Source organism: Anastrepha obliqua, chromosome 5 (genome assembly GCF_027943255.1).
Source record: "Anastrepha obliqua isolate idAnaObli1 chromosome 5, idAnaObli1_1.0, whole genome shotgun sequence".
Taxonomy (NCBI): Eukaryota; Metazoa; Arthropoda; class Insecta; order Diptera; family Tephritidae; genus Anastrepha; species Anastrepha obliqua.
This window is the reverse complement of record NC_072896.1, coordinates 5,640,866-5,664,488: the sequence shown is the minus strand read 5'-3', so window position 1 is coordinate 5,664,488 and position 23,623 is coordinate 5,640,866. Positions and strand designations below refer to the sequence as shown.

The 23,623-nt window shown below is 36.3% G+C and overlaps 2 protein-coding genes across 2 annotated transcripts in view; both read left to right on the top strand.

The window, feature by feature from the left end:
- The window catches only part of LOC129247314 (lachesin), a 151,694-nt gene that overhangs the window by 90,020 nt on the left and 38,051 nt on the right, over positions 1-23,623 (top strand). The window contains exons 4-6 of the mRNA XM_054886400.1: positions 858-1,016; positions 7,207-7,335; positions 7,510-7,660. Coding sequence (XP_054742375.1) covers positions 858-1,016; positions 7,207-7,335; positions 7,510-7,660 — 439 coding nt within the window. The remainder of the gene's footprint in view (positions 1-857; positions 1,017-7,206; positions 7,336-7,509; positions 7,661-23,623) is intronic.
- On the top strand, positions 14,194-16,578 carry LOC129247134 (neprilysin-4). Its single transcript, XM_054886084.1, has one exon. It carries the CDS (start codon positions 14,237-14,239, stop codon positions 16,238-16,240), a length of 2,004 nt encoding a protein of 667 aa, XP_054742059.1. The 5' UTR covers positions 14,194-14,236; the 3' UTR covers positions 16,241-16,578.

The following is a 23,623-nucleotide window of genomic DNA, read 5'->3' as shown; positions in this document are numbered from 1 at the left end:
TGAAAATTTGCCGAATTTTTACAAATTCTATACAAAGTTCTAAACTTTGTTTTATATGGTTCTTGTTGCGGTATGAACTATAAAAAAATAAAAAATTGACGTTTACACTTCTGTTAGGTCTTTAGCCGAGCTTCTTGTCCTATTTGTGATGTGCGCCTTGATATTGTTCCACAAATGGAGAAACCTACAATTTTAAGGCAACTCCGAGCAGCAGATATTTTTTATGACGACCTTTTTCAAGGCAGAAATACACTCAGAGGTTTGCCATTGCCTGCCGAGGGGCGACGGCTATTAGAAAAAAACTTTTTCTACCATTTGATGTTTCATGCACTGAGGTTCGAATCTACGCACTCCCGAATGGTAGTCATACACCAACCCAGACGGCCGCCGTATAAACTACATTTTTATTAAAAAAAGAACTGAAATTACAAAATAAATTAATAAAAAACTATTCAAAAATGTTCCATATGTGATGTAGACTTTATTTTGACGCTGACTGTATGTGAACTGCAAACAAATAAATAAAATAACAAACGAACATACTTTCACATTTTTATAAAAAGTATATCTTATTATTTTTTACTTCCCTATTTTTTTCGTGCTCCTAACTTAGTCTTTGCGTTAAAGATATGCTCTTAATAAAATTGGAGCAGCTGGTCGATAACTTTATGAATAAAATGAACTGTCTTACTTATATATTTGCATATTTTTTATTCATCAAAACATTTTTTGCTGCTCTTCTTTGATAGTAACAACAATAAAATTATTTTCCCATTTCTTTCGAATTTTTATCAACCACTTACTTTTTACTTACCTTTCTCCTATCTCACCCTTTCTTTCTTTCTCTTATTTTGCAGTTCCGCCCAACATCGATGATGCCCTCACCTCCAGTGACGTCATTGTGCGCGAAGGTGACAATGTGACGTTGCGGTGCAAGGCGAAAGGTAGCCCGGAGCCATCAATTAGATGGAAACGAGATGATGGCAATAAAATTGTAATCAACAAAACGATGGAAGGTAAGTACGAGTAAATACTTATGGGCAAATAAGTAGCCAAGGAACGTAATTGTCATGGCACTTTAAAAGTGCCACCATTTTACTGCTTTCCTCCTCAATTCCTATGTGACTTTGCAAAATTTTATTGCAATTACAGTTGCGCTGGCTTTTGTTGTTGTGCGGTTAGCTGTTGGTTGTCTGGTGTTGTATTATTATGGCACTTCAAAAGATAGTTAGGGCTATTGTAGGTGAGTGTGAGGAGGGCGAGAAGCAGAGAAATGCTATCTCTTGTGACTTTTGGTGGCAATTAAATTATTTAGGTTGGTTTGAGTTCAGATTTTACAACCAAATGTAGGTGGAAAGTTGTAATGATGGTAATTTTTTACAGCACACTAAACTTTTTTGCGCAATCGGGGATTTTTTTTTTCAATATTTAATATGAGAGGAAAGAGCATTGAGAATTGGGGTTGAAAAGCTTATTAAGGATGTAATACCACATTTTGCGCCAAAATAAGTTTAATGAGCTACACCGTGCGGTAGACTTCAAAAGCGCTTTGTATTCATGTTTGTGGAAGCCACAAAAGATAAAAAGAAGTTTTTCTAATGTTTATTAGATATTACAAAATTACTTCGTCTTAAATTATTTCAATAGTACTTTTCAATAAATGGCAGTAAGTCACAGTAAAAATTACCTACTTTGACATACCTGTTTGTTACGTTTGACCAAATAAATACAAAGCAGTTGAAATAAATTTTTATTTATATTTTTTTATTCATTTTCCAATGTGCAATAAGATGAAGTTTTTTCATCAACATAGACATTCGCTTTGCTTCTTTCTCCAGTTTAGAAAAGGTAGAACAAACAGCGCGGCATACGCCAACAATTGTACGCTCTCATAACAAATTGTGCCTGAGCGATTAAGTGCTGCGGCTAGTACGATCCTCTCCAACATCAGGTTAAAGAGTTCACATGGCAGCGAGTCAATTTGTCCGAACCCTCGTTTGGTATCAAACGGGTTGGTGAGTTCCTTCCTTAACCTCTTCAGGGACATCGGCACATACCTATGTGTACGTTTAGGTTTATTGGAATCTTTCCGTTCATAACTGAACTCTACGGTAAATGGCCAATGGTGGGCATTATTTTTTTTTTTTTTGTAAAAATTACCATTTTCACTTTTCTCTTATCTTACTGAATTGTTATAAAGGTAAGCTGAATAACTCGTAATAAAATAAAAAATTAAATTAACGTTCTTTCACGTGATTTTGCATAGCCATATTAGTTTTGCGAGGAATTTGCATGTAGGAAATTTCTTTTCGTGCTGTCAAATCCAGTAACCGACAAAAAGGTGGTGTATGTCAGTTCTCTTGTCAGGGGTCTTCGCCAAGATTTTGTGCATTGCGAATGTTTAGTCGATTGTAGATTTTCCAGGTCTAAGCTATTATAATAAAATTCAATTAGTTAGTTTATGATGGGCTTCAGCCTTTCACACAATACGCTCCCTAGAATCTTATACGCGATATTTAGAAGACCAGATTGTAAAATCACCCTTTTATGGATTGGACAGAGCTCAGTGTAATTATTAGTAGAACAAATTCAAATGAAGTAAGGAGCCAAATATCGCATTAAGACTTCAGTTAAATAAACAATTCACATAAAGGGTGGTTAAGTTTCAAGGGCCGGTGTTGGCTCTGAATAAAATACAATTTTTATTAGGAAATTATTATCATTTCTCTTTATTGTAATAATATTGGTATAGCTCAATTACGTATGCAACAAAATATTAGCCCAATGGCCGCCGCGGTCTCGGCGACACACCTCCATCCCGTGGTCCAAATTTTCGATGACACTGAGGCATAATTGAGGTTCTATGCCGTTAATATGCCGAATTATCTCATCCTTTAGCTCTTGAGTTGTTACTGGCTTATCGGCGTACATCTTTTCTTTCAAATAACCCCAAAGAAAGAAGTCCAACGTTGTCCTTGACGTTTAGGTGTGGTTCACATTCAACATCGGCCCTTGAAATTTAACCACCCTTTAATAGGCACACAGTGAAAATCAGTAATTAATGCAATTTACTGTAAAAATTAAAATAAAATTTGTTTGGTTGACCTCTTTGGCTGACAACATCCCGAAGGTGGTTATTGCATTAATCTGACCTGTGTTTTGGAATGCTATTAGCGCCATTCTTGTCGATGAACGTTTCTGAAGCATTATTTTTTTAGTTTGTTTTCTAATATCTAGTTCTATAATAAGTCACAAAATCTACATAACACAGTGTTACCAGTCACGCAAAAAGTACTCCCCTAACCAATTACCAAAATCCCAAAAATTAGCCACTTGATTAGCGCATAGGAAAATCCATCAATAAACAATATAATATGGAACACTGATCATCTTCTTCTTAATTGGTGCGATAACCGCTTACGCGATTTTGACCGAGCTCAACAAAGCGCGCCAATCGTTTCTTTCTCGTGCTAACCAGCGCCAATTTCTTCTCCACCTGATTTTTGCAACGCAGAGGAGGCCTTCCTCTTCCTCTGCTACCACCAGCTGGTACCGCATCGAATACTTTCAAAGCCGGAGCGTTTGTATCCATTCGGACGACATGACCCAGCCAACGAAGCCGCTGGATCTTTATTCGCTGCGCTATGTGTATGTCGTCGTAAAGCTCATACAGCTCATCGTTCCATCGTCTGCGATATTCGCCGTTGTCAACGTGCAAAGGTCCAAAATCTTACGCAGAATCTTTCTCTCGAACACTCCAAGCGTCGCTTCATCGGATCACTGATCATATCTGTTATTATTTTTGACATTACATTTTTTAGCATTTTAGAAGAAGTAAAATTCTTCATGAATCGTAGATCTTCCGTAAGCTCAATCTTACCTTCATCAAACTTTGGAGCGAATCAAGCGCTAACCTGTACTAATCCATTATAAGCAGAAAAATTGACTCCCTAAAAATTGCCCAAAAAAATCTTCCTTCATGAAATCATCTGTTTAAAAATATTCGACCTAAGCCTGGGGTGGCGCCCGTCGTAGCCGAACGAGTTAGTCCGTGGCTATCATTTGGAATTCGGAGAACGTAGGCTCAATTCTCCGAAATTGAAGGAAAAGTTCTTTCTAATAGCGGTCGACCCTCGGCAGGCAATGGCAAACCTCCGAGTGTATTTCTGTCATGAAAAAACTCCTCATAAAAAAATATCTGCCATTCGGAGTCGGCTTAAAACTGTAGGTCCCTCCATTTGTGTTCCACGCCACAAATAGGAGGAGGAGCTCGGTCAAACACCCAAAAAGTGTGTGAGTGCCAATTATATTATATACTAGCAAACCCCGCCCGCTTCGCTGGGCACACTAAAATAGAATAGATATGGTTTAGAACAGAAAAGATATGGTTTTCATATTATTTATTTCTTTATTCTTTATTCCAGCGCTTTGGCATACACAATATTTTTTGTTTTTCTATTTGTTTTTGAGTAAATATATAATGCTGTTGGCTTCCCAACACGTGAACAGCCAACGTATAGTTGACCATGGGTGAATACTGGTTCTTCTAAATTCATCCCGCATATTTCTAAAGTTCGCCCTTGTGATTTATTGATAGTTATTGCAAATGTTAATTGAATGGGTAGTTGCAAACGCTTGAATTCAAATGGCAATTCAGGTGGAATCATTGGAATTCTCGGTATTAGAACGTCTTCATTTGATGCCCATATTGTACATACACAACCAAAGGTTACCCGGGTCCACGTTTTGACCTATATCTCGAGATCCCAGTCACGGAGCGGCATGAAAAATACTCAGAACTAAAGCATTCACCAACAGCTTCCATTTGATACCCATATTGTACATACACATTCTAGGCTCCACGTTTTGGTCTCTATCTCGAGACCCTAGTCACGGAGCGGCATGAAAAATACTCTGAACTAAAGCATTCACCAACAGCTTCCATCTGATATCCATATTGTACATACACATTCTAGGCTCCACGTTTTGGTCTCTATCTCGAGACCCTAGTCACGGAGCGGCATGAAAAATACTCTGAACTAAAGCATTCATCAACATCTTCCATTTGATACCCATATTGTACATACACATTCTAGGCTCCACGTTTTGGTCTCTATCTCGACACCCTAGTCACGGAGCGGCATGAAAAATACTCTGAACTAAAGCATTCACCAACAGCTTCCATCTGATATCCATATTGTACAAACACATTCTAGGCTCCACGTTTTGGTCTCTATCTCGAGACCCTAGTCACGGAGCGGCATGAAAACTACTCTGAACTAAAGCATTCATCAACAGCTTCCATTTGATACCCATATTGTACATACACATTCTAGGCTCCACGTTTTGGTCTCTATCTCGAGACCCTAGTCACGGAGCGGCGTGAAAAATACTCTGAACTAAAGCATTCACCAACAGCTTCCATTTGATACCCATATTGTACATACACATTCTAGGCTCCACGTTTTGGTCTCTATCTCGAGACCCTAGACATTTTCCAGGAGACCAAATTGTGAATCTAAACCATTCTCGAATCCCATTGAACACACACAAAAAATTTCATCAAAATCGGTTCAGTCGTTTAGGAGGAGTTCAGTGACAAACACACGAACATAAGAAATATATATATAAAGATATATATATCCCTTTCTTTTACATTGTGTGGTCGATGATTCCCAATTAAAATTTACTTTCATGAAGTTTTGTTTTGAAAGCGTCGACATATGTCTTATCCATTCTTAACTCGATGAAATGCAAACTTTCAATTTTTGCGGTTGATGTGTATCTTAAAACCATGACCACCACCGCAAGTCACCTTTGAGCTCAAATTGTTTAATTATGATCTTGGCTAGGTTTTCTCTATGTATTAACTAATAAAAAAATAATTATTATTATTATTATACTTTGTTTTTTAAGTACTGATTTTTAGGAGCAATCTGTCCAAGGAAATTTTTTGGTGTATTGCATTACAAACTTTTTGTAAATATAATTCAGTTTAAGAAATCAATTTTGGTGCGCCTAATTGCGAGGCTAGCCTTACTTTCAGAGGTATATAGTCTTCATTGAAAATGTTCTAATTTCTCGTTGTTGTTTCAATTTGTACTCCGTTCCCAGAGCTATGGAAAAACGTGTTCTCCTATTTGGTGTTTCCTAAACTGTGTACTTCCGCATGATAATCACGCATCAACCCACTCGACTACGGTGGCGGTGAAATATCGGCTCAAATTTTTTGGACGAAAAAACAACGAAGGCAAAACTACACACCTAATAAAATTTACAAGTTTTATCTGTTCTACTGGAAACGCGCAAATATCCAAATAAGCTCGGTTTTCTTAGCCAACTCTTAATATGTGCATCAATTTCGCCTATCCTCGGAGGCATTCTCAACCAAAATAGCCAACTGCTTTGTTTACATTCCATTAAAAACTAATAAGCAAACTACAATGCCTCTAAGTTGGAGGCCTACTGTTACACACACGCGCACGCACAAATGCACCGTACAAGAAATTGCAATATACTTTTGCATAATCGAGTGCAGCTGTAGCATCAGCAACAATTGCAATTGGAACTTTGTCAGCATGCCACTTACACAACTTCGAGGTACAACTTGCAACTATGGCAACAATGGACAAATTTGCCAGCGCAAGTCAGTTGTTGTGGTGAGACAACTTGTCAGTTGGCCATCAATTGTTGCATTGCATGAACATTTTCCATTTTCGAGTGTATGCCACAAAAGCACTACCAAACTTTTGATGCACCCACACTTATATACATATGTATAGTGCGGTGTAAGTGGTATGTGTGCGCTGCTCCATGCCTGTCTATTACAAATGTACTACTCATGTAGCTTTTATCGCATTTGCCACTCTTGCAACTTTACATGTGTGTGTGCATGGCCAGGGTGTGGCGAAAGTTTTCAAAGTTATCAGCGTACATCTGGTAGATTCATGTGAACATGCAACACAAGCACATGTTGCTACACTTGCCACAATTGTTAATCATACGCCCGGTGCTAACCACTCAGGCATACCTTCATTCCTATGCAAAAACTCTTAGAAGCAGCTAATTCAACAGTTAACTTTTATTTGAATATGCCAAGGAATGCAATATCCATGCAGCCAGTTCACTTTCACCACACATTTATACATTTTACGCTTTTCTATTGTACTGTTTTTTCACCCTTCGCACTCTTCTTGCATCTTTCAGCGGTTGAGGTGGACGGCGAGGCTTTGGAGCTGGAGCGCATCTCTCGCCTCCACATGGGCGCCTATTTGTGCATTGCCACCAACGGTGTGCCGCCCAGTGTCTCGAAGCGCATTAAAGTGAGCGTTGATTGTAAGTTAACTGCAGTAAATGTGTATTTGTATCTGTATCTTTAATAGGTAGTACCAATACCCATAGCAGCATAATTAAATTAGCTTCTGTATGAATTTGTAAATGCATGCATTTTACTATTTCAAAAATTATTGTAAGATATTTTTAGTTATTTTAATTCGATTTTTTTCACAGTTTCCCCTATGGTTTGGATTCCCCATCAACTGGTTGGGATTCCCATGTACTTCAATGTCACCCTGGAGTGTTTCATCGAAGCCAATCCCACTTCGTTGAATTACTGGACGCGTGAGAACGATCAGATGATTACAGAGTCTTCAAAGTACAAGTGAGTAATAATTTATTTTAATTGGAAAATTATGTACAGTAAGTCACAAAAGTAACAATTTAATCGGTTACTAATTTTTGTAAACTAAGTGAATCGTTGTCAAGTGGTCCAAGTATTTGGGGCATTGTCGTCAATTCTTCTAAAAATAGGTGTATTTGTAGCCCCCAGCACGATAGGAAGTCTACTAAAAAAATTTGGAAAAAAATTAATCATTTTGGGGTTTATTCAACTTTTTCTGTCAAAACAAGCTCCTCATAAAAATCAGCTGCCATTCGGCGGTAGCGTAGAACTGTGGGCCCCCCCACTTGTGGAACAACATAAAGACGCACACCACAAATAGGAGGAGTACCCCGCATAAATAACCAAACATATATGTAGTCGATTTGTTATAGAAATCTTTAAGGTGAAATATTTGAGGTTCTTTTTAAAACTTTTATAATTTTTTTTTTTTAATTTTTAGGATTTTTAGGAAACTTAGTTTTTTCTCCTGAAAAAAAAAATTTCCTAAAGAAGAAATGTTTTTTCGGTTCCTTTTAAAATTTTTATGATTTTTTTGTTTTTTCAATAGAAAAAAATTTATTTAATTTGTTTTTTTTGGTTCTTCTCAAAATTTTAATAATTTTTTTTTTAATTTTTAGAATCAAATATACTAAAAAAATTAATTTTTTTTGTAATTTTTAGAATCAAATATATTAAAAATAAATAATTTTTTTCCCAAACAAATTTTTTTTTTCGGTTCTTTTGAAAAATTTTATAATTTTTTTTCTAATTTTTAGGAGCAAATATATTAAAAAAAATGTCATTTTTTCCCTAAAAAAGTTTTTTAAAGTATATTTTATTCTAAAAATAAAAAAAATGTTATGAAATTTTAAAAAGAACCGAAAATATTTCACTGAAAAGATTTCTATAACAACTTTTTTTTTAATTATTGCGGAATAACTTTTTCTTGGTAATTTATCGAAAGAACCTCCACTCCCAAAAATCCTTAGTGTTTTGAGGTTTTCCGTTAATGTTTACTGCAACTCTGCCTCACACGTTTGATGCCCTTAGTTCCACTATGGATTAATGACCAGAAGGCGAAGAAGATGTCTCACACATAAAAATAAAGGGATTTGCTGTCCATTCTTCAGCGTGGCCAGAAATCTTGCGGCCAGTAATGAGCAAACTTCTTATGGAATTCCTTGCATTGTGACCAAGTGAAAAGTCCTGTTGAAACACGAATTATCTTCCAGTTGTCACGAAGTCCATTCGGTCCAGTTTAACTACTGTTCCCAGAACATAGACCTAACGTCGGTGATAAGTTTCCAGCGCGAAGTAATTCCAGTATCTAAGCGCCTCTGTCGTACTCTCGACTCAGCGCTCTACTTTCTAAAAAAATACACAAAAAAATACGTACTTTTCTCAGCTGTTTGGAGCGTAACACTATTGCTGCAGGATTCCCTAAATACTTTTGGATATAGAGGCCTAGTACACTTAAGTCATGATATTATTATAACTTTTTTTTTTTTGTAAAAACTTTGTCTCACCAGCGTTTACTCGGCGACGTCTCCAGAGCTTGTTTCTCATCTAGTTTCGTGTTCTGAATGGAGAGTGATTCACTATTCTGTTAGCTTTGTACGTTTTCAGACACCCCGTTCATTTCCTTTATTTGATCAGTCCCATTACCGCTGGCTAGTCCCCACCTGCAGCTGCTTGTATGAGCTTAGAATTAAGCTTAGAATTAAGAGGATGTTGAAGTTCAAGTAATGAATAATAAATGAAACTTTAATTTCAGTAGTGAAAAGTCTACAATAAAATCAATTACAGACTTTTCAACTAACATGTTGTTGATTGACAGAAAAAAAATTGTTTATTAAAGCAAATCTAAGGTAATTTTCCAGCACACGTGTAACTTTGCCTACCACCACAAGTCTAGCCAAGTTGTGCTGGATAACTTAGACTTTGCTTTTCTCTAATTTGAGTTATTATCTGTTGAATGGGAACCATTAAATCTCACTTAATACGAGTATCATTTCTAATTGCTGACCTTTAAATGAGCAAGATGAAGCGCAATTTATTGATTGATTAAAAAAATGTCACTTAAGTTAAAGAAATACGGAGAAAATAAATTTTAAAAGGGCAGCTCACAATTAATTGGAAAGGGCCTGGTACCTTGGGGCTTGTAATTTAAAATACATATATTGGCATAAAATATATTTAGTAGTCACTTTTTACTTTTATTTAATTATTTGTTATTCACTTATTTATTTATATGCTTCTTCATGTAGGAGAAAGTAAAAGTATAGACTTTTGAAAGTACTTGAACTTACGTGAATTTTCAAATAATACAATTTTAACTATAACTTACTTAATTCTAAATCAAAATTATAATGTAATAGTAACAGTAGTACTGTCGGAATTGAAAATGAAAGGCACTGAGTTGCGTGGAAGTTTGTTTGTCCCATTCGTACATCTACCTTGCGGTGATCTGTTGCACCGGCCTTCCCAGTGGATGATCAAACGAATGTCTTTCTTCTGCTGCAATATCTTTACGCCTTGGTTTGATTATGAATCCGCTTATGTTGTTTATTTTCTTTTCTGCAATTTCTTTCATGTTAAACGTCGAGAAATCCCCCAGCATTCTATGTCGTAGAGCACCCAGGCTTGGACGCTCACACAGATAGTGAAAGAAGGTCTCCTTAGTTTCTTCTTGTTTGCAGCTTCTACATCGATCGGTGACCATACCACCTCTTCCTGGCGTGGTCTCCCAAACGTTAGTGGCTGGCTATTTTTGATGTAATTCTGAATATGTGCGCTCGTGGCTTTCTTAACAACTCGTGAACTCGGGATTTGTTCAAATTGGGCCTCGCTTGTTAAGTTATTTTTTAGATATCCATGTTAGTCCATCTGCCTGCTTCTGATACACCGAAAAGATCTCCCTTTAGCTCACGCCTGAGTAATAGTAATAACAGGAAAGGAAACAATAGGCAGCCCTGTAGCTGAATTGATTGGCGCATGGCTACCTGAGTAAGTAGGTTCGAATTCCCGTGAAACACCTAAATGAAGAAAAAGGTTTTTCTAATAGCGGTCGCCCCTCGGCAGGGAATGGCAAATCATCGAGTGTATTTCTGCCATGGAATTATTTAGCTCAGTTTTTGTGGCTTGTTTACAAGTTTAATTCAAATTGAAATTTTTCTAATAAAATAGTCGTGCGTTACCTAGTTTGTAATTGACAAATTTTTGTTTGATTGATGGCTTTAAAAATTAATACAGTAAAATGGCACTTTAAAGTGAGGAATAACCTATAGTTCCACTTAGTAAAACGTACTCTTTTAGTAAGAGGAGAACTCTTCCGAGTTTCTTCTTAGAGGTGAGTATTGAATTTAGTATGGAATAATTCGAGTCGATTGTTAACATTCATTTGACAATTCTCTCAAAACGTTGACTATTTGTATATTTCACAACACCAAGAAACGTAAGGCTTTAGTAAAGTTCCTACATTGCCTGATTATAAAAAAAAATTAAAAGTAAATTTGGTTTTAAAAGAAAATTCTTATGTTATAGAACAGGATAACTTATCTATTGCATAACAATCTATCATTGTTCAATGCTCAGGACTTAGTCTTATGCTTTCGCAAATGCTTCGAATGCCGACATCACGATTACTCATGAGCGACCCTTATAATTGGTTTTCAATCTTTAGTAGGAAATCTAACGCTGTTCGTCGCTTTAAAAGTGGTCAAACTAGCCAATTTAGAGACTAAAACCTTATGGAGCACCTTAAGGGGGTATTCTGATCTAGACGCCTTAATTTTAGGTATTTTTTAAGCTAAGATTAAAAAAAAAATGAAAAACATATTTACTATCAATTTTTTTATGGTTTTTATTAATATTGGAAAAATATAAAATAAAATTAATAAAAAATAAAAAAATCGTGGAATTACAGGCCGGTGGAGTGGGGGCTACATAAAAAACGGTGCTCATGGTTGACATGATTCCAACCCTTGTAGGGATCTAAAACAAACAAATTAAAAAAATTCTTAGTTAGTTAGGATGTCGCTATCGGATTACGCCAAATCAATGAAAAAAAATCCCAAAATGGCGTCAACTTGAAAAAAAAAATTTGTTTACCCTCTTTTTTACCTTTTCAAATTTTTTAAAAATACTTCAAACATAAATTTTTCAAAATCCGAGGCAGGCGCGATAGACAGATGTATAATAAAAAGTTCTTATCAAACTTCAAAGCGATCGGTCAAGTAGAACTTGAGATATCATGACGACCATCTCAAAAAAAGTTGTTTTGAGAAAATTGCGTTTGAAGTTTGACCAACAATTCCAATAAAATAACTTAGATTATTATGATTTACTACTAACTCTGGATTAATCGGCGATGTATTTCCAGGTATATATTATATAAGTATAAAGTGTATATATATATATATGTACAGAATAAATAAAAGTTGTGTGGTATACAAAATATTTTCTGGAAAGAACGAGTCGACCGGTAACATCTGCCGTTCATTGTGCAATTCGCTGCACTCGGCCGGCTTAGATGCCACGTCACGATATCCGCTGTATCTCCGAAAATAATTCGAATTTTCAAAAATCCGTTGAAGGGCATATTTTCGAAGGTCTAAACTTTGAAAATATGCAAAAAAAAATAATTTTTTTTTAATTTCTAGACCAGAATACACCCTTAAAAAAAAAGCGTTTGCAAAATTTGTGCATACCGTACCTGCTTGATGATCTGCAAGACAATCCTCGTCAAATAAAGTCAGGTTAGTAGCAGTAAACCTGCCTTGCACAACCCCTCCAAAAACTAATTTAGCTTCCACAATGCGCTCAAAAAGCTTTACAATGGAGGTGAGTTTCGAAATTGGTCGATTATTTGTATTGTCATCTTTGAAAATCGGCGCTATTGATGGTTTTTCTACGCATCAATAAATACGCCAGAAGAAGCTTACTAGAAATTCGGTTTAATAAGCGATTTATATTTTTTAATTAACCGCTAAAGCGGAATTAAATATACCCAAAAACTTCTTACTAGACCGACCTGCTTCTTATTTAGGTTGAATAATGGATATGTTAAATATAGATCCGGTGAGTATAAATATTATTTAAAAAAATTAACTAATTCGGTGGCATGGGATCAAATTAATATTAACACCTGCATGACTGCATTTTTACGGTAATTTAATTTTTTTTATATCAACAGTTCCACTGGCATGTAACCATAGTTAATTACTGCTAATAACTGCAAATTGTTGATTTTTGTTGAACCACACGAAGGCCCGGTCGAAGCGTTTGTTTGATTGCGAAATGCATGAGAAATTGTTAACAAAAGCGTCGATTCGTGAAATATTTGTGCAAACACATACATATGAACAAATGTTATGAATTCCAAAAATCTTGCCACACTTTCATTCCAAAGGATGACCAAAATATAAAACTCTTGGTACATTGAACTTGCGGCTATGAACTTGAATTTTTAGCTATCGGTTAATTTCGGTATCGGTTGAAAGTGGCATTGACTTTTGGATGTAACGGTGCGAGCAGGCTTAAGAGATTATTTTTCCCCATAAACAAATTATTTAGTTCATAAATTTCATAATATGCGTATGTATTAGAATCGTAAAGTTTGAGCAGAATGCATCGATTTTTAATTAATCGAGGCGTGCAAAATCGACTATTTGCATTTATTTAACTCCGAAATCCTTGAAACTATTGAAGTGTGGAGTATCGAAATTCGATATTTTGGATTATTTGTAGCACTAATTGTTTTTTAAAAACAAGTTTTTAATAAAAAATATAGTCAATGCCATTATTTTTCTTAGATTATTTTTTCTGTGCCACTCTGTTTTAATTTTAATTCAAATCGTTAGAAAAATCGATTTATTTTATTTTCAATCTCCCATCGCTAGCTTTTGCGTGTGTATGTGTTAGTTCAAGCTTGGCTTGGCATTATCAGCAAACAACCAAGCGCCGTCTTTGGTTCACACTTTATACTGGAAGCAAATTAAAAGAGAAAAAATACAATAACAATAACAAAATTCCTCAATCTGACCGCTTAAAAAGATGTGAGAAATATTTTTATTTTGAATTTTTCTTATTGTTTTCTTAGGTATGCTGCTAAAGCCGCGTATTATCACCACAGCCTGCGCATGTATGCGTATATGTGTACGTGTATACATTAATTTTAATACAAAATGTTGTATAAATATGTTAGAACAAATGGCAGTGAGGAAATTTTTGCATTTGATCGAATTATTTGCTGAATACCAAACAGTCACTCTGCAGAAACACAACAAAATGGTGCGATTTGAGTGGAGGAACTGTTTTTATTAAATTCAAAAATATTGAAAATACTTTGAAGCCGCATTGTAAACGAGTTTAATAATTTAATTTAATAGTATTTATAAGCGATATTATATAATACTAAATAAATGTGCGAGTACTGAGATGCTGAAGTAAAAAAGTACAATAGTTGAACTGTTTGAAAAAAAAAGATTATAAAAAGCAAAAAGCGATTTGGTGCAATACAACGAATCCAAATATCACAGCTTCGATATTTTTCAAATCACATCAAACCACCAAAAAATGTTCAAACACACCGACTTGCCGCCATCAGCGCTATTTCTGCTCTTCTTCTCCGCGTACTTCCTCTTAACGCCCATCGACTGCGCCAGCGATGTATCTGCAGTCAGCGTCAATATGAAACAGATGCAGGCAATCGAGAGCTACATGGACCTCAACGAGAATCCTTGTGAGAACTACTACGCCTACGCTTGCGGCAATTGGGCGCATCAGCACTCGAGCGAGCACTACACCGAAGCCACCAGTCTTATCGATCACAAGGTGAACAAACGTTTGATCGACTACTTTCAGAACTATCAACTGCAAAGTGACGCCAATAGCGGCAATCAGACATACACCGATAAGATCTGGCTCTACTATCGCGCCTGTAAGCATGTGAAAGAGCGTCAGCTGCAACGCTATTTGGAGCTCGTGCGCCCCAGCGCTCACTTAGATTGGCAGCTCATGCACCAGCTGCGCGCGCCGAACACCACTTGGCCGGCAAGTCATTTCAACTGGCTCTTTACACTAGCCAAACTGCGTCGCTACAGCTTTGGTGACACTTTGATTAGTCACGTCATAAGCCCGAAGAGCGCAAATGCCAGCGTGTATGTTCTCGATTTAGATAAACCCACAAAGGAGGAGGAGAATAAGTTGCCTAGTATGGAGACAATTGCTGTGATTTTGTTGCGCGTCGGTGTGCCAAAGTTGCGCGCGATTGTAGTAGCAAAGCAACTGCATGAGTTCGAGCGACAGCTACAGAAATTGCACGACATCGATGATGAGCACGGCTTGTTGGAGATCACGCTGCGTGACTTGCAAGCGGATATGCCACAAATGCCGTGGCGCTTGTATGTGCAACTGGTGCTGGGCCACGAGGTCGGCTTGGACTATGAGCTGCAAATAAGTAATTGGAATTATTTTCTGGCGCTCGGCGAGTTTCTGAAAAATACCAAAGACAGTTTGATCTGCAACTATCTCATGTTCAAGTTCTTGAGTTTTCTTGTGCGCGATGGTGCGAGTAGTTTCTCGAAAGTCGATTGTATGTGGGATGTGCGCACAAAAATGGATGTGGCTGTGAATTTTCTGTACAAGCAGCAGTTCTATGGCGGTGACTCAGCGGCGAAGTACGAAGCTGATATTGAGCGCATACTAACGTCGGCGAAGCATGAGTTTGCTGCGAAATTGGATGCCAATGCAATGCAACTGCGTCCAGCGCAATTGCAATACCTCAAGCGTAAGTTGGCTGCCATGCGTTTCAATATTGGCAATCTGCCGTCTGCCGTTGATGAGCACTTCGTTAACGCCTATTATGCGGGTGTACATATCAGCCACAAAGACTACTACAAGAACCATCTACAGTTATTGCAACTGAACGCACGCAGAGAACACGCGCAACTGACTACACCACCAGCCAGCGCCGCAGAATACTTCTACATTGGTGACAGTGACTCTGCGCGCAGTTGCACGCCGTTTTATCTGTTTCGGCGCAATCTCATCGTCATTCCGTATGCCATACTACAGCCGCCTATGTTCCACATCAACATGCATGACATATTAAAAATGGGACTTTTAGGCTTTGTGCTCACCCACGAAATCATACATGGCTTCGATCCCACCGGCTTGTCTTACGACTATGCAGGTAATGAGCAGGAAATCGGTGAACGCATCACGCGTAATGCACAGTTTGAGTCGTCGCTGACGTGCCTACAGCAGATAGAAACGGAGAGCGTCGATGAGCGCATTGCCGATATTGTGGGTCTGCGTGTGGCTTTTGATGCGCTCTTTGGCGCCAATGCCACTATGAATGCGCGCCAGCCGAGCTTCAGCGCCATTCCGGCGAAGCGTTTGTTCTTCTTGAGTTTTGCACAGTTTTTCTGTGGCAACCTGCTGACTGAATTTACCGATCATGACGCCGATAATGTGCGACTGCAGCAGACGTTGTTAAATTTTGAACCTTTCGCCGAGGAGTATCAGTGTGCGCTGGGTGTTGCGATGAACCCGGAGCGCAAGTGTAAGTTGTATTAAGTAGGGGTGAAGGGAAACAAAAATGGTAATTTGGATAATAATTGGAGGCCAATCGCTTGATTTCAAGACATCAGCACGCTTTCAGGCAAGAAATCAAGCAAACACAAACAATTTTAGCTAATTTTCAACTATTGTAGATTTTAGACTTTCTAAGAATTAGTTTAAGTGCAATAAACAAACATCTACGTATGGGATTTCCTTATCCGTACATAAAGTAAATACTTAAACTAACATACTTATACATAGTATAAACATATAAGCCAAGCCAAAGAATAAGGTTATTTATTTAAATGTTAAATATCTGATAACAATAAAAAAATGTACTAAAATTTTTAAAAGTCTGAGCATTTTATTTCACGAAAAAAAAACTTAAGAAAAACTTATAAAAAATACACATTTTTTGGTTTTACCCGAGCCCCTTTTCCTATTCGTCGTGAGCGTTTCTGCCGCCTCCGAGTGGCATATAATTTTTTTAGATGATTTTCATGGAGAAATAGAATAAATACACTTCTCGATATTGAAATATTTTCCTGTACTCCTCCAATTGCACTGACCGACAAAAATGAAGATTTAATTTTCATATGATTTTTTTTTTTTGATTTTGTACATTACTTTGACTCCCTGAAGCAGAAACCAGGTATGAAAAAATTGTCCACCCAAATATACATTTTTTTTTACAGGAACTTTTTGTTTTACAATATAAAAAGTAAATCTGGGACTTAATTGTGCTAAAGGGTGATCAATGCAAAGGTATCAGCTATTAAATTGAATAAAACAACGATAATCAAATTGGTTGGGCAACCTTTATTATTTTTGTAGAAACCATTCATGATATTTATTTTTGAAGACAATTCGGCCACCCCTAAATAACAATTTTGAATGACTCGCTGAGGGACTTCGGACGGTATCTCGGGAATAACTTTAGTAATATTGGCATCCAATGCCTCAATCGAAGCTGGTTTATCCACAAAGCATTTAGACCTTACATACCCCATAAATAATAGTCCAAAGGTGCGATATCACACGATCTTGGTGGCCAATCCACTGGTTTGAGATGAGATTTAATTACTTACTGAAACGGCGGCGCAGTAAAACCATTGTTTCACGGACTTTACGGCATCTCACGTCATCTTGTTGAAGCCAAGAGAGCTATGGGCATCACTGGCTTCAATTTCCGGTATCAAAAAGTCGGCTATCATGGTGCGATTGAAGAAATATGTCGCGTCTTTGAAGAAATATGTGCCGATAATTCCTTCAGCTCATAGGCCGCACAACACGATTGTTTTCAGTGGATGTAATGGCTGTTCTTGAATTTCTTCGAGTTGATCTTGCGCCCAAACACGGCAATTTTGTTTACTGACGTAGCCATTATCATTGCTGTAGTGCGATTCCCTAACTTTTAAACCAAAAAATGCGTCGTTATCTTGCTCATGCGTCGTTACCTTGCTTGAACAGCATCTTATGTTATGTTATGTTATGTTATGTTATGTTATGTTATGTTATGTTATGTTATGTTATGTTATGTTATGTTATGTTATGTTATGTTATGTTATGTTATGTTATGTTATGTTATGTTATGTTATGTTATGTTATGTTATGTTATGTTATGTTATGTTATGTTATGTTATGTTATGTTATGTTATGTTATGTTATGTTATGTTATGTTATGTTATGTTATGTTATGTTATGTTATGTTATGTTATGTTATGTTATGTTATGTTATGTTATGTTATGTTATGTTATGTTATGTTATGTTATGTTATGTTATGTTATGTTATGTTATGTTAATGTTAACTTATTCTCTATATCCATACAAAATATCTATCAAACAAATAAAATTAAAATTTTCTTTTGAAAAATGCAACCATTCAATCAGTATTTTCTTATGACGTTATCACGTTAAACTATCATCAGTAAACCGATTTTACAGACAACCTCTTTTTTGTGCATATAATGCTTTGGGATATCATCGACAGCTTTTAAAAGGAATCATGCCACAGCCAAGCAATTCGATCAAAAATTTATTTCGCCGCTCCACTTGGGTCGTAGGAAACCTCACCTTTGCGCAAAGAATGGAACAAATTATTTCATCTGTTATATTAATAATGGGCGACGGGCTCATGGAGATCCGCCATTGCACACCTACGGATCGTTGATAACATCAAGTTGCAAAAAATCGCAGTGCAGCTAGAACTTAGTAATATAAAGACAGAGTTTAAAATTAAATTAGCTTAAATACTGCAAGATTTACCTGTTTTCCTGATGACTGTCAACATGTCACGGGAAGTAACTGAAATACATAGTTATTGGAACTTCCCTGCAACGACGAGGGAAGGATTGTCCACATCCAGGAGCAAACGTCGATTTATTGCTTGAGGGTTCTCTACCTCCTCTTCACGCGATAAATCATAGGTCAAATACTTGAAATATATATTCGCGTTATTGTAATAAGTTTTTGTTAATATATGATACTAGGTGTGTTCAAAAAGTTTCGCGAATTTTGTGTGTTTTTTTTTTGCATTATTTAATTATTCATTAATATCTATTTTGTCCACTTCAAAGTAATCCCCATGAGATATTATGCATTTGTGCCAACGTTTTTTCCAATCTTCGAAGCACTTCAAAAAATATTTTTTTTTATCTTGTTCAGCTCCTCCTTCGATGCCGTCTTTATCTTATAAATCGTAGCGTAGCGTCGTCTTTTCATGGGCCTCTTCAGTTTCGGGAACAAGAGAAAGTCACAGGGGGCCAGATCTGCGGAATAGGTGACTGTGGCATCATTTGTGTGTTGTTTTTGGCCAAAAATTCGCGCACAAGCAACGATGTGTGAGCAGGGGAGTTATCGTAATGCAAGAGCTAATTTTCGTTCTTCCACAAATCTGGGCGTTTCTGGCGGTTTGCTTTGCGCAGACTGCGCATTTCTTGCAGGTAATATTCCTTATTGACCGTTTTAGCCTGTGCCAAGAACTCATGATACACAACGCCCCTGCAACTGAAGAAAACGGTAAGCAAAACTTTTACATTCGACCGAACTTGGCGCGCTTTTGCGGTCTTGGTTCATGCGACAGCTTTCATTGAGATATTTCCACGTCATAACCATAAACCCACAATTCGTCACCAGTTATGACCCTCTGGAGCAAATTTGCAATGTTCGTGCGATGCTGCTTTAGGTCGAAATTGAGCAGTTTTGGTATGAATTTTGCGGCGACCCGTCTCATGCCCAAATCATTCAAAAAAATCAAAAGGCACGAGCCAATCGATATGTCTAGGTTCTCAGCAACTTCTCTAACTGTGATTCGACGATTGGCCAATACCATTAACTTCATCAATTTCTTCGCCTGTTGTCGAACTCGTCCGCATTGGTGAGAGGCATGAGTACCAACATAGCGCCACAAAAAAATCGAAATTCGAATATACGTAGCCTGCGAAAATTCAAAATTCACGATACTTTTTGAACACACCTCGTAATTTCATAGTTTTAATTCAAACTACTAATTCTTGTTATTTGGTTTAATTTAACCACACAAAAGTTGTTGTCATTCAGCTTGCGATAATCGACAGGTTAAGCAAACAGCTGCTTTTGTTTTATCGATTTTAATGTCGTTATGAATGGGTTACTAACATACATGTTAAGTTCCAATTAGAATTAGCAATTGATGCAATTGGTTTATATTCTCTAATTCATCAAACAATTAGAATGAGTTCAACTAATTCCCATTAGATAATTGAAATTTTTATTCCAATGGTAAAACTAATTGCAATTAGTTGCCATTAGCAAAAAAAATTGGTTTACCTTTACAATTAGAAATCTAATTGACTTCTGCTAATGCAATTAGATATTTAATTAGCTCGAATTAGAATTAACTAATTGAATATCTAATTGCATTAGCAGAAGTCAATTAGATTTCTAATTGTAAAGGTCAACCAATTTTTTTTGCTAATGGCAACTAATTGCAATTAGTTTTACCATTAGAATAAAAATTTCAATTATCTAATGGGAATTAGTTGAACTAATTCTAATTGTTTAATGAATTAGAGAATTTCACAAAAGAAGGCTAATTAGCAATCATTAGCATTATCTAATCATTATTTAACATCTATGGTTACTAATAGCAAAATCGTTAAAATTGTAAGTAAGGAAAGAAAACAACACGAATATCGTTAAAATGTGTTAGTGAATCGCGCTATTGAACACCATAAGCTGAATAAGCGCCCGATGAACACTTTTCACAGAGACGATTTTCGTAATAAAGGATTTTCCAATATAATAAGAGGTGTTATTCCCGTAAAAGATCAATGGTTTCGTTGCTCCTGTGGCACGTAGCGCCGTCTTGTTGAAGATAAACGTTATCCAGATCATTACCATCCAATTCCGGCCATAAAAAATCGTTAATCATCTCTCGATAGCGCAATCCATTCACCATAACTGTTGCTCCAGCTTCATTTTCGAAAAAGTAAAGTTTAGTGGCTCCGCCGGACCATAAACCGCACCAAACAGTCACACATTGAGGATAGAGAGGCTTTTCAACAATAACTCTTGGATTTTCTCAGCCCCAGATCCGAAAAGTTTGCTTGTTGACGAGGCCACCGAGGTGGAAATGAGCCTCATCACTCAAAAAGATTTTTCGATCGAATTCCGGTTCATTCTCATGCATTTCAACGACCTAATCAGCAAAGACACGACGTTGTTGATGATCGGCCGGCTTGAGTTCTTGTGTTAACTGGACTTTATAAGCCTTAAGACCCAAATCTTTATGCAAAATACGGTGTAGTGACGTCTGTGGAATCCCTAATTCCAAAGAACGACGAGGAATGGACAAACCTGGGTTACCTCCAACACTTTTGGCTACAACTTTCGACGTGCGCGAGTTTTATTCTTCACATCACTAACTTGTCCCAACTGCTCGAATTTTTTCACCAATTTCTGTATTTTGGTCCGATAAGGTGCTTCACGATGACCCAAAAATGTTCGAGTTTTGCGAACCGTCTCTGCCAAATTTTCACAATTTTTATAGTGAATTTTAATAATTTCAATGCATTGTTCAAGCGTGTGTCGTTCCATTTTTATTAATGGCGTAGTTCCTACTTGTCAAATATCAAAAAATGACAGCTTTAAAAGTGAACCTATTTTAATGATTCTGGGATCAAAATTATCGTCATTACTTGCACGAGCGACTTCATGTAGAAACAATTGCAAAAAAGTAGTTGAAACTTTTTTATTTTGCAAAAAAAAAGCCGAAATTTTCTCGAAATTCAATAAAAGTGTATTTTTTTTAACTTTTTCCAAATCAAAAGGATACCTCAAACTTCAATTGAGCTGAATGCCCAGTAGATAAAATGAGTTGTTTTTGAGTAATGAATTTTTGAGTAAAAACCCTGTTTCGCACTTTTTGTTTTTGGAAAAATAAAAAATGTTAAGTTACTTTTCTGCAATTGTTTTTACATGAAATCGCTCGTGCAAGTAATAACGATCATTTTGCACCCAGAATCATTAAAATCGGTTCATTTTTGACTAAGTTATGAGCATTTAAAAAAAAAAAATTCTTATATAACTCAAAAAATCGATTTTGAGCCGAAAAACAAAATTGCCGACAAATCTTGAAAAAAAATGTTTTCGGGCGAACAAAAAAATACGTGTCTCTTTATTTTGACCAGAAAGCAAAATATTTGAGTTACATCGAAATCGAAGAACATGACCCGAATAGCCCGGTTGAATTAAAATGGAAAGCATCACCTGTTATTGGAAAACCCTTTACAATTAAACGATTTGTAAACGTTGTTGAGGCGTAAGTCTTTCCACGATGAAATGCCAATGAATACTGAAAAAAAGTATGTATTTATATTCTTATATGAACCAAATCGGAGGATGAAACACTACGCACTGTTTTTCTTAAATATATTAATACACAAATATTTTTAATCAGCTTGGAATCAAATGGAAAAGTGGCTAACCCATGGATGATGCTGCTCTATCTTTACATTTTATAAAATAGAGTAGCAAAGTACAGGGTTACCGGAAAAGTTGTCCTGGATACTTAAGGACATTATTATTTAGATATTTTATGACTGACCGTTAACCATTTCGAGATACTCGATTTTAAAAATCATTTTTAAAATATTATTTGTTTGTCTTTATGTCCATTTTTCTAAATGTGAATCCAAGAGCCAGCGTATAAGATAACAAACATTATCAATAAAATTTTAACCAACCCACCTTGGCTATTAAAAATGATCTTAATAAAGTTTTGAGTTCACGATTTTTCACTAAGCGCTTCCCGCTTCATATCATTAAAAAAAACTACTATTTGGAAACTACGTTAAAAATTATTTCAGAAACTAGTATGAGTACGTCCTCTTAGCTATAAAAAAAACGGAGTATTTCCCAAAATCTGTACGTTAATAAATTTCCATGGAATGTTCCAATTTGCACAAAGTTTTAGTATATAGAAGCAAATTTCACTAGAAATGTTTTCCTTGCCATAAATTGCAAAAACTTAAAAAAACTTAAAAAAAGTTTTAAAATTTATTTACAAACTGCAACAGAACAGAAATAACTCAACCGATGGAGTAGTGTTGTTTTTTTTTTTTGTGCTATAGAACCTTAAAATCTTTGCTATCGTTTTGCATTCAAAAGGAAGATTTAAAAAAAAGGTGTTTGTATGTACCTATGAGTATATTCTCTGCATGCCAGACAACAAGCGGGAATAAGCAGGCAGAACAATGATGAAAAATGTATGCACTCTGATTTTTATTTCTACTGATTTGTTTTTGTTTTTTCTCACAATTCTTTCGTATACAGTTCCTAAACAACATCGACGTGAGTTCTACATTTTCCAAACTGGGTTAAGTAGCAAACTAAATGGGTCTCTAGGGTTTGAAGAGGAGTATTTCAAGTATATTCACTAAGCTTTCATCACGCCGGAGCCAGTATTCTTTATAACCACAGTTTCGAGTACTTCGTTTACTTAGAAACCGGAATTAATGTGAGTCTTCAAAACTAATTTATGGCGCAGAAGCATGCACGATGACTCTATCCGATGAGGTGGTCCTTGTAGTATTCGGGAAATGGCCAGGGGAAGATTCAAATATCTTCGTACATTAACCACAAAGTGGTCACATAAAAAATCGAACTTACTCTTACTTTCTTGGATATGTGCACTTTCAGAAAATGGTAATTAACAAAATTTGTTTCGTTATGCTTAGAACATAGAATTTTGCATCTTTGTATTCCGGAATGAACATTTTTGTCACAAATAAAGGGAAAATGCTTCATTTACATCACAAAAACAATACTTCTAGGAATGCAACTCTGAGTGAAATATTCCACTGGCTTTAATTGTATGAGGGACTCTAAGCCCTTTCGCCATACCCGCGCATTTCGCA

Bases quoted from the DNA above. Each gene is read 5' to 3' on its own strand.
- LOC129247134 (XM_054886084.1), top strand. From the start codon at position 14,237: ATGTTCAAACACACCGACTTGCCGCCATCAGCGCTATTTCTGCTCTTC.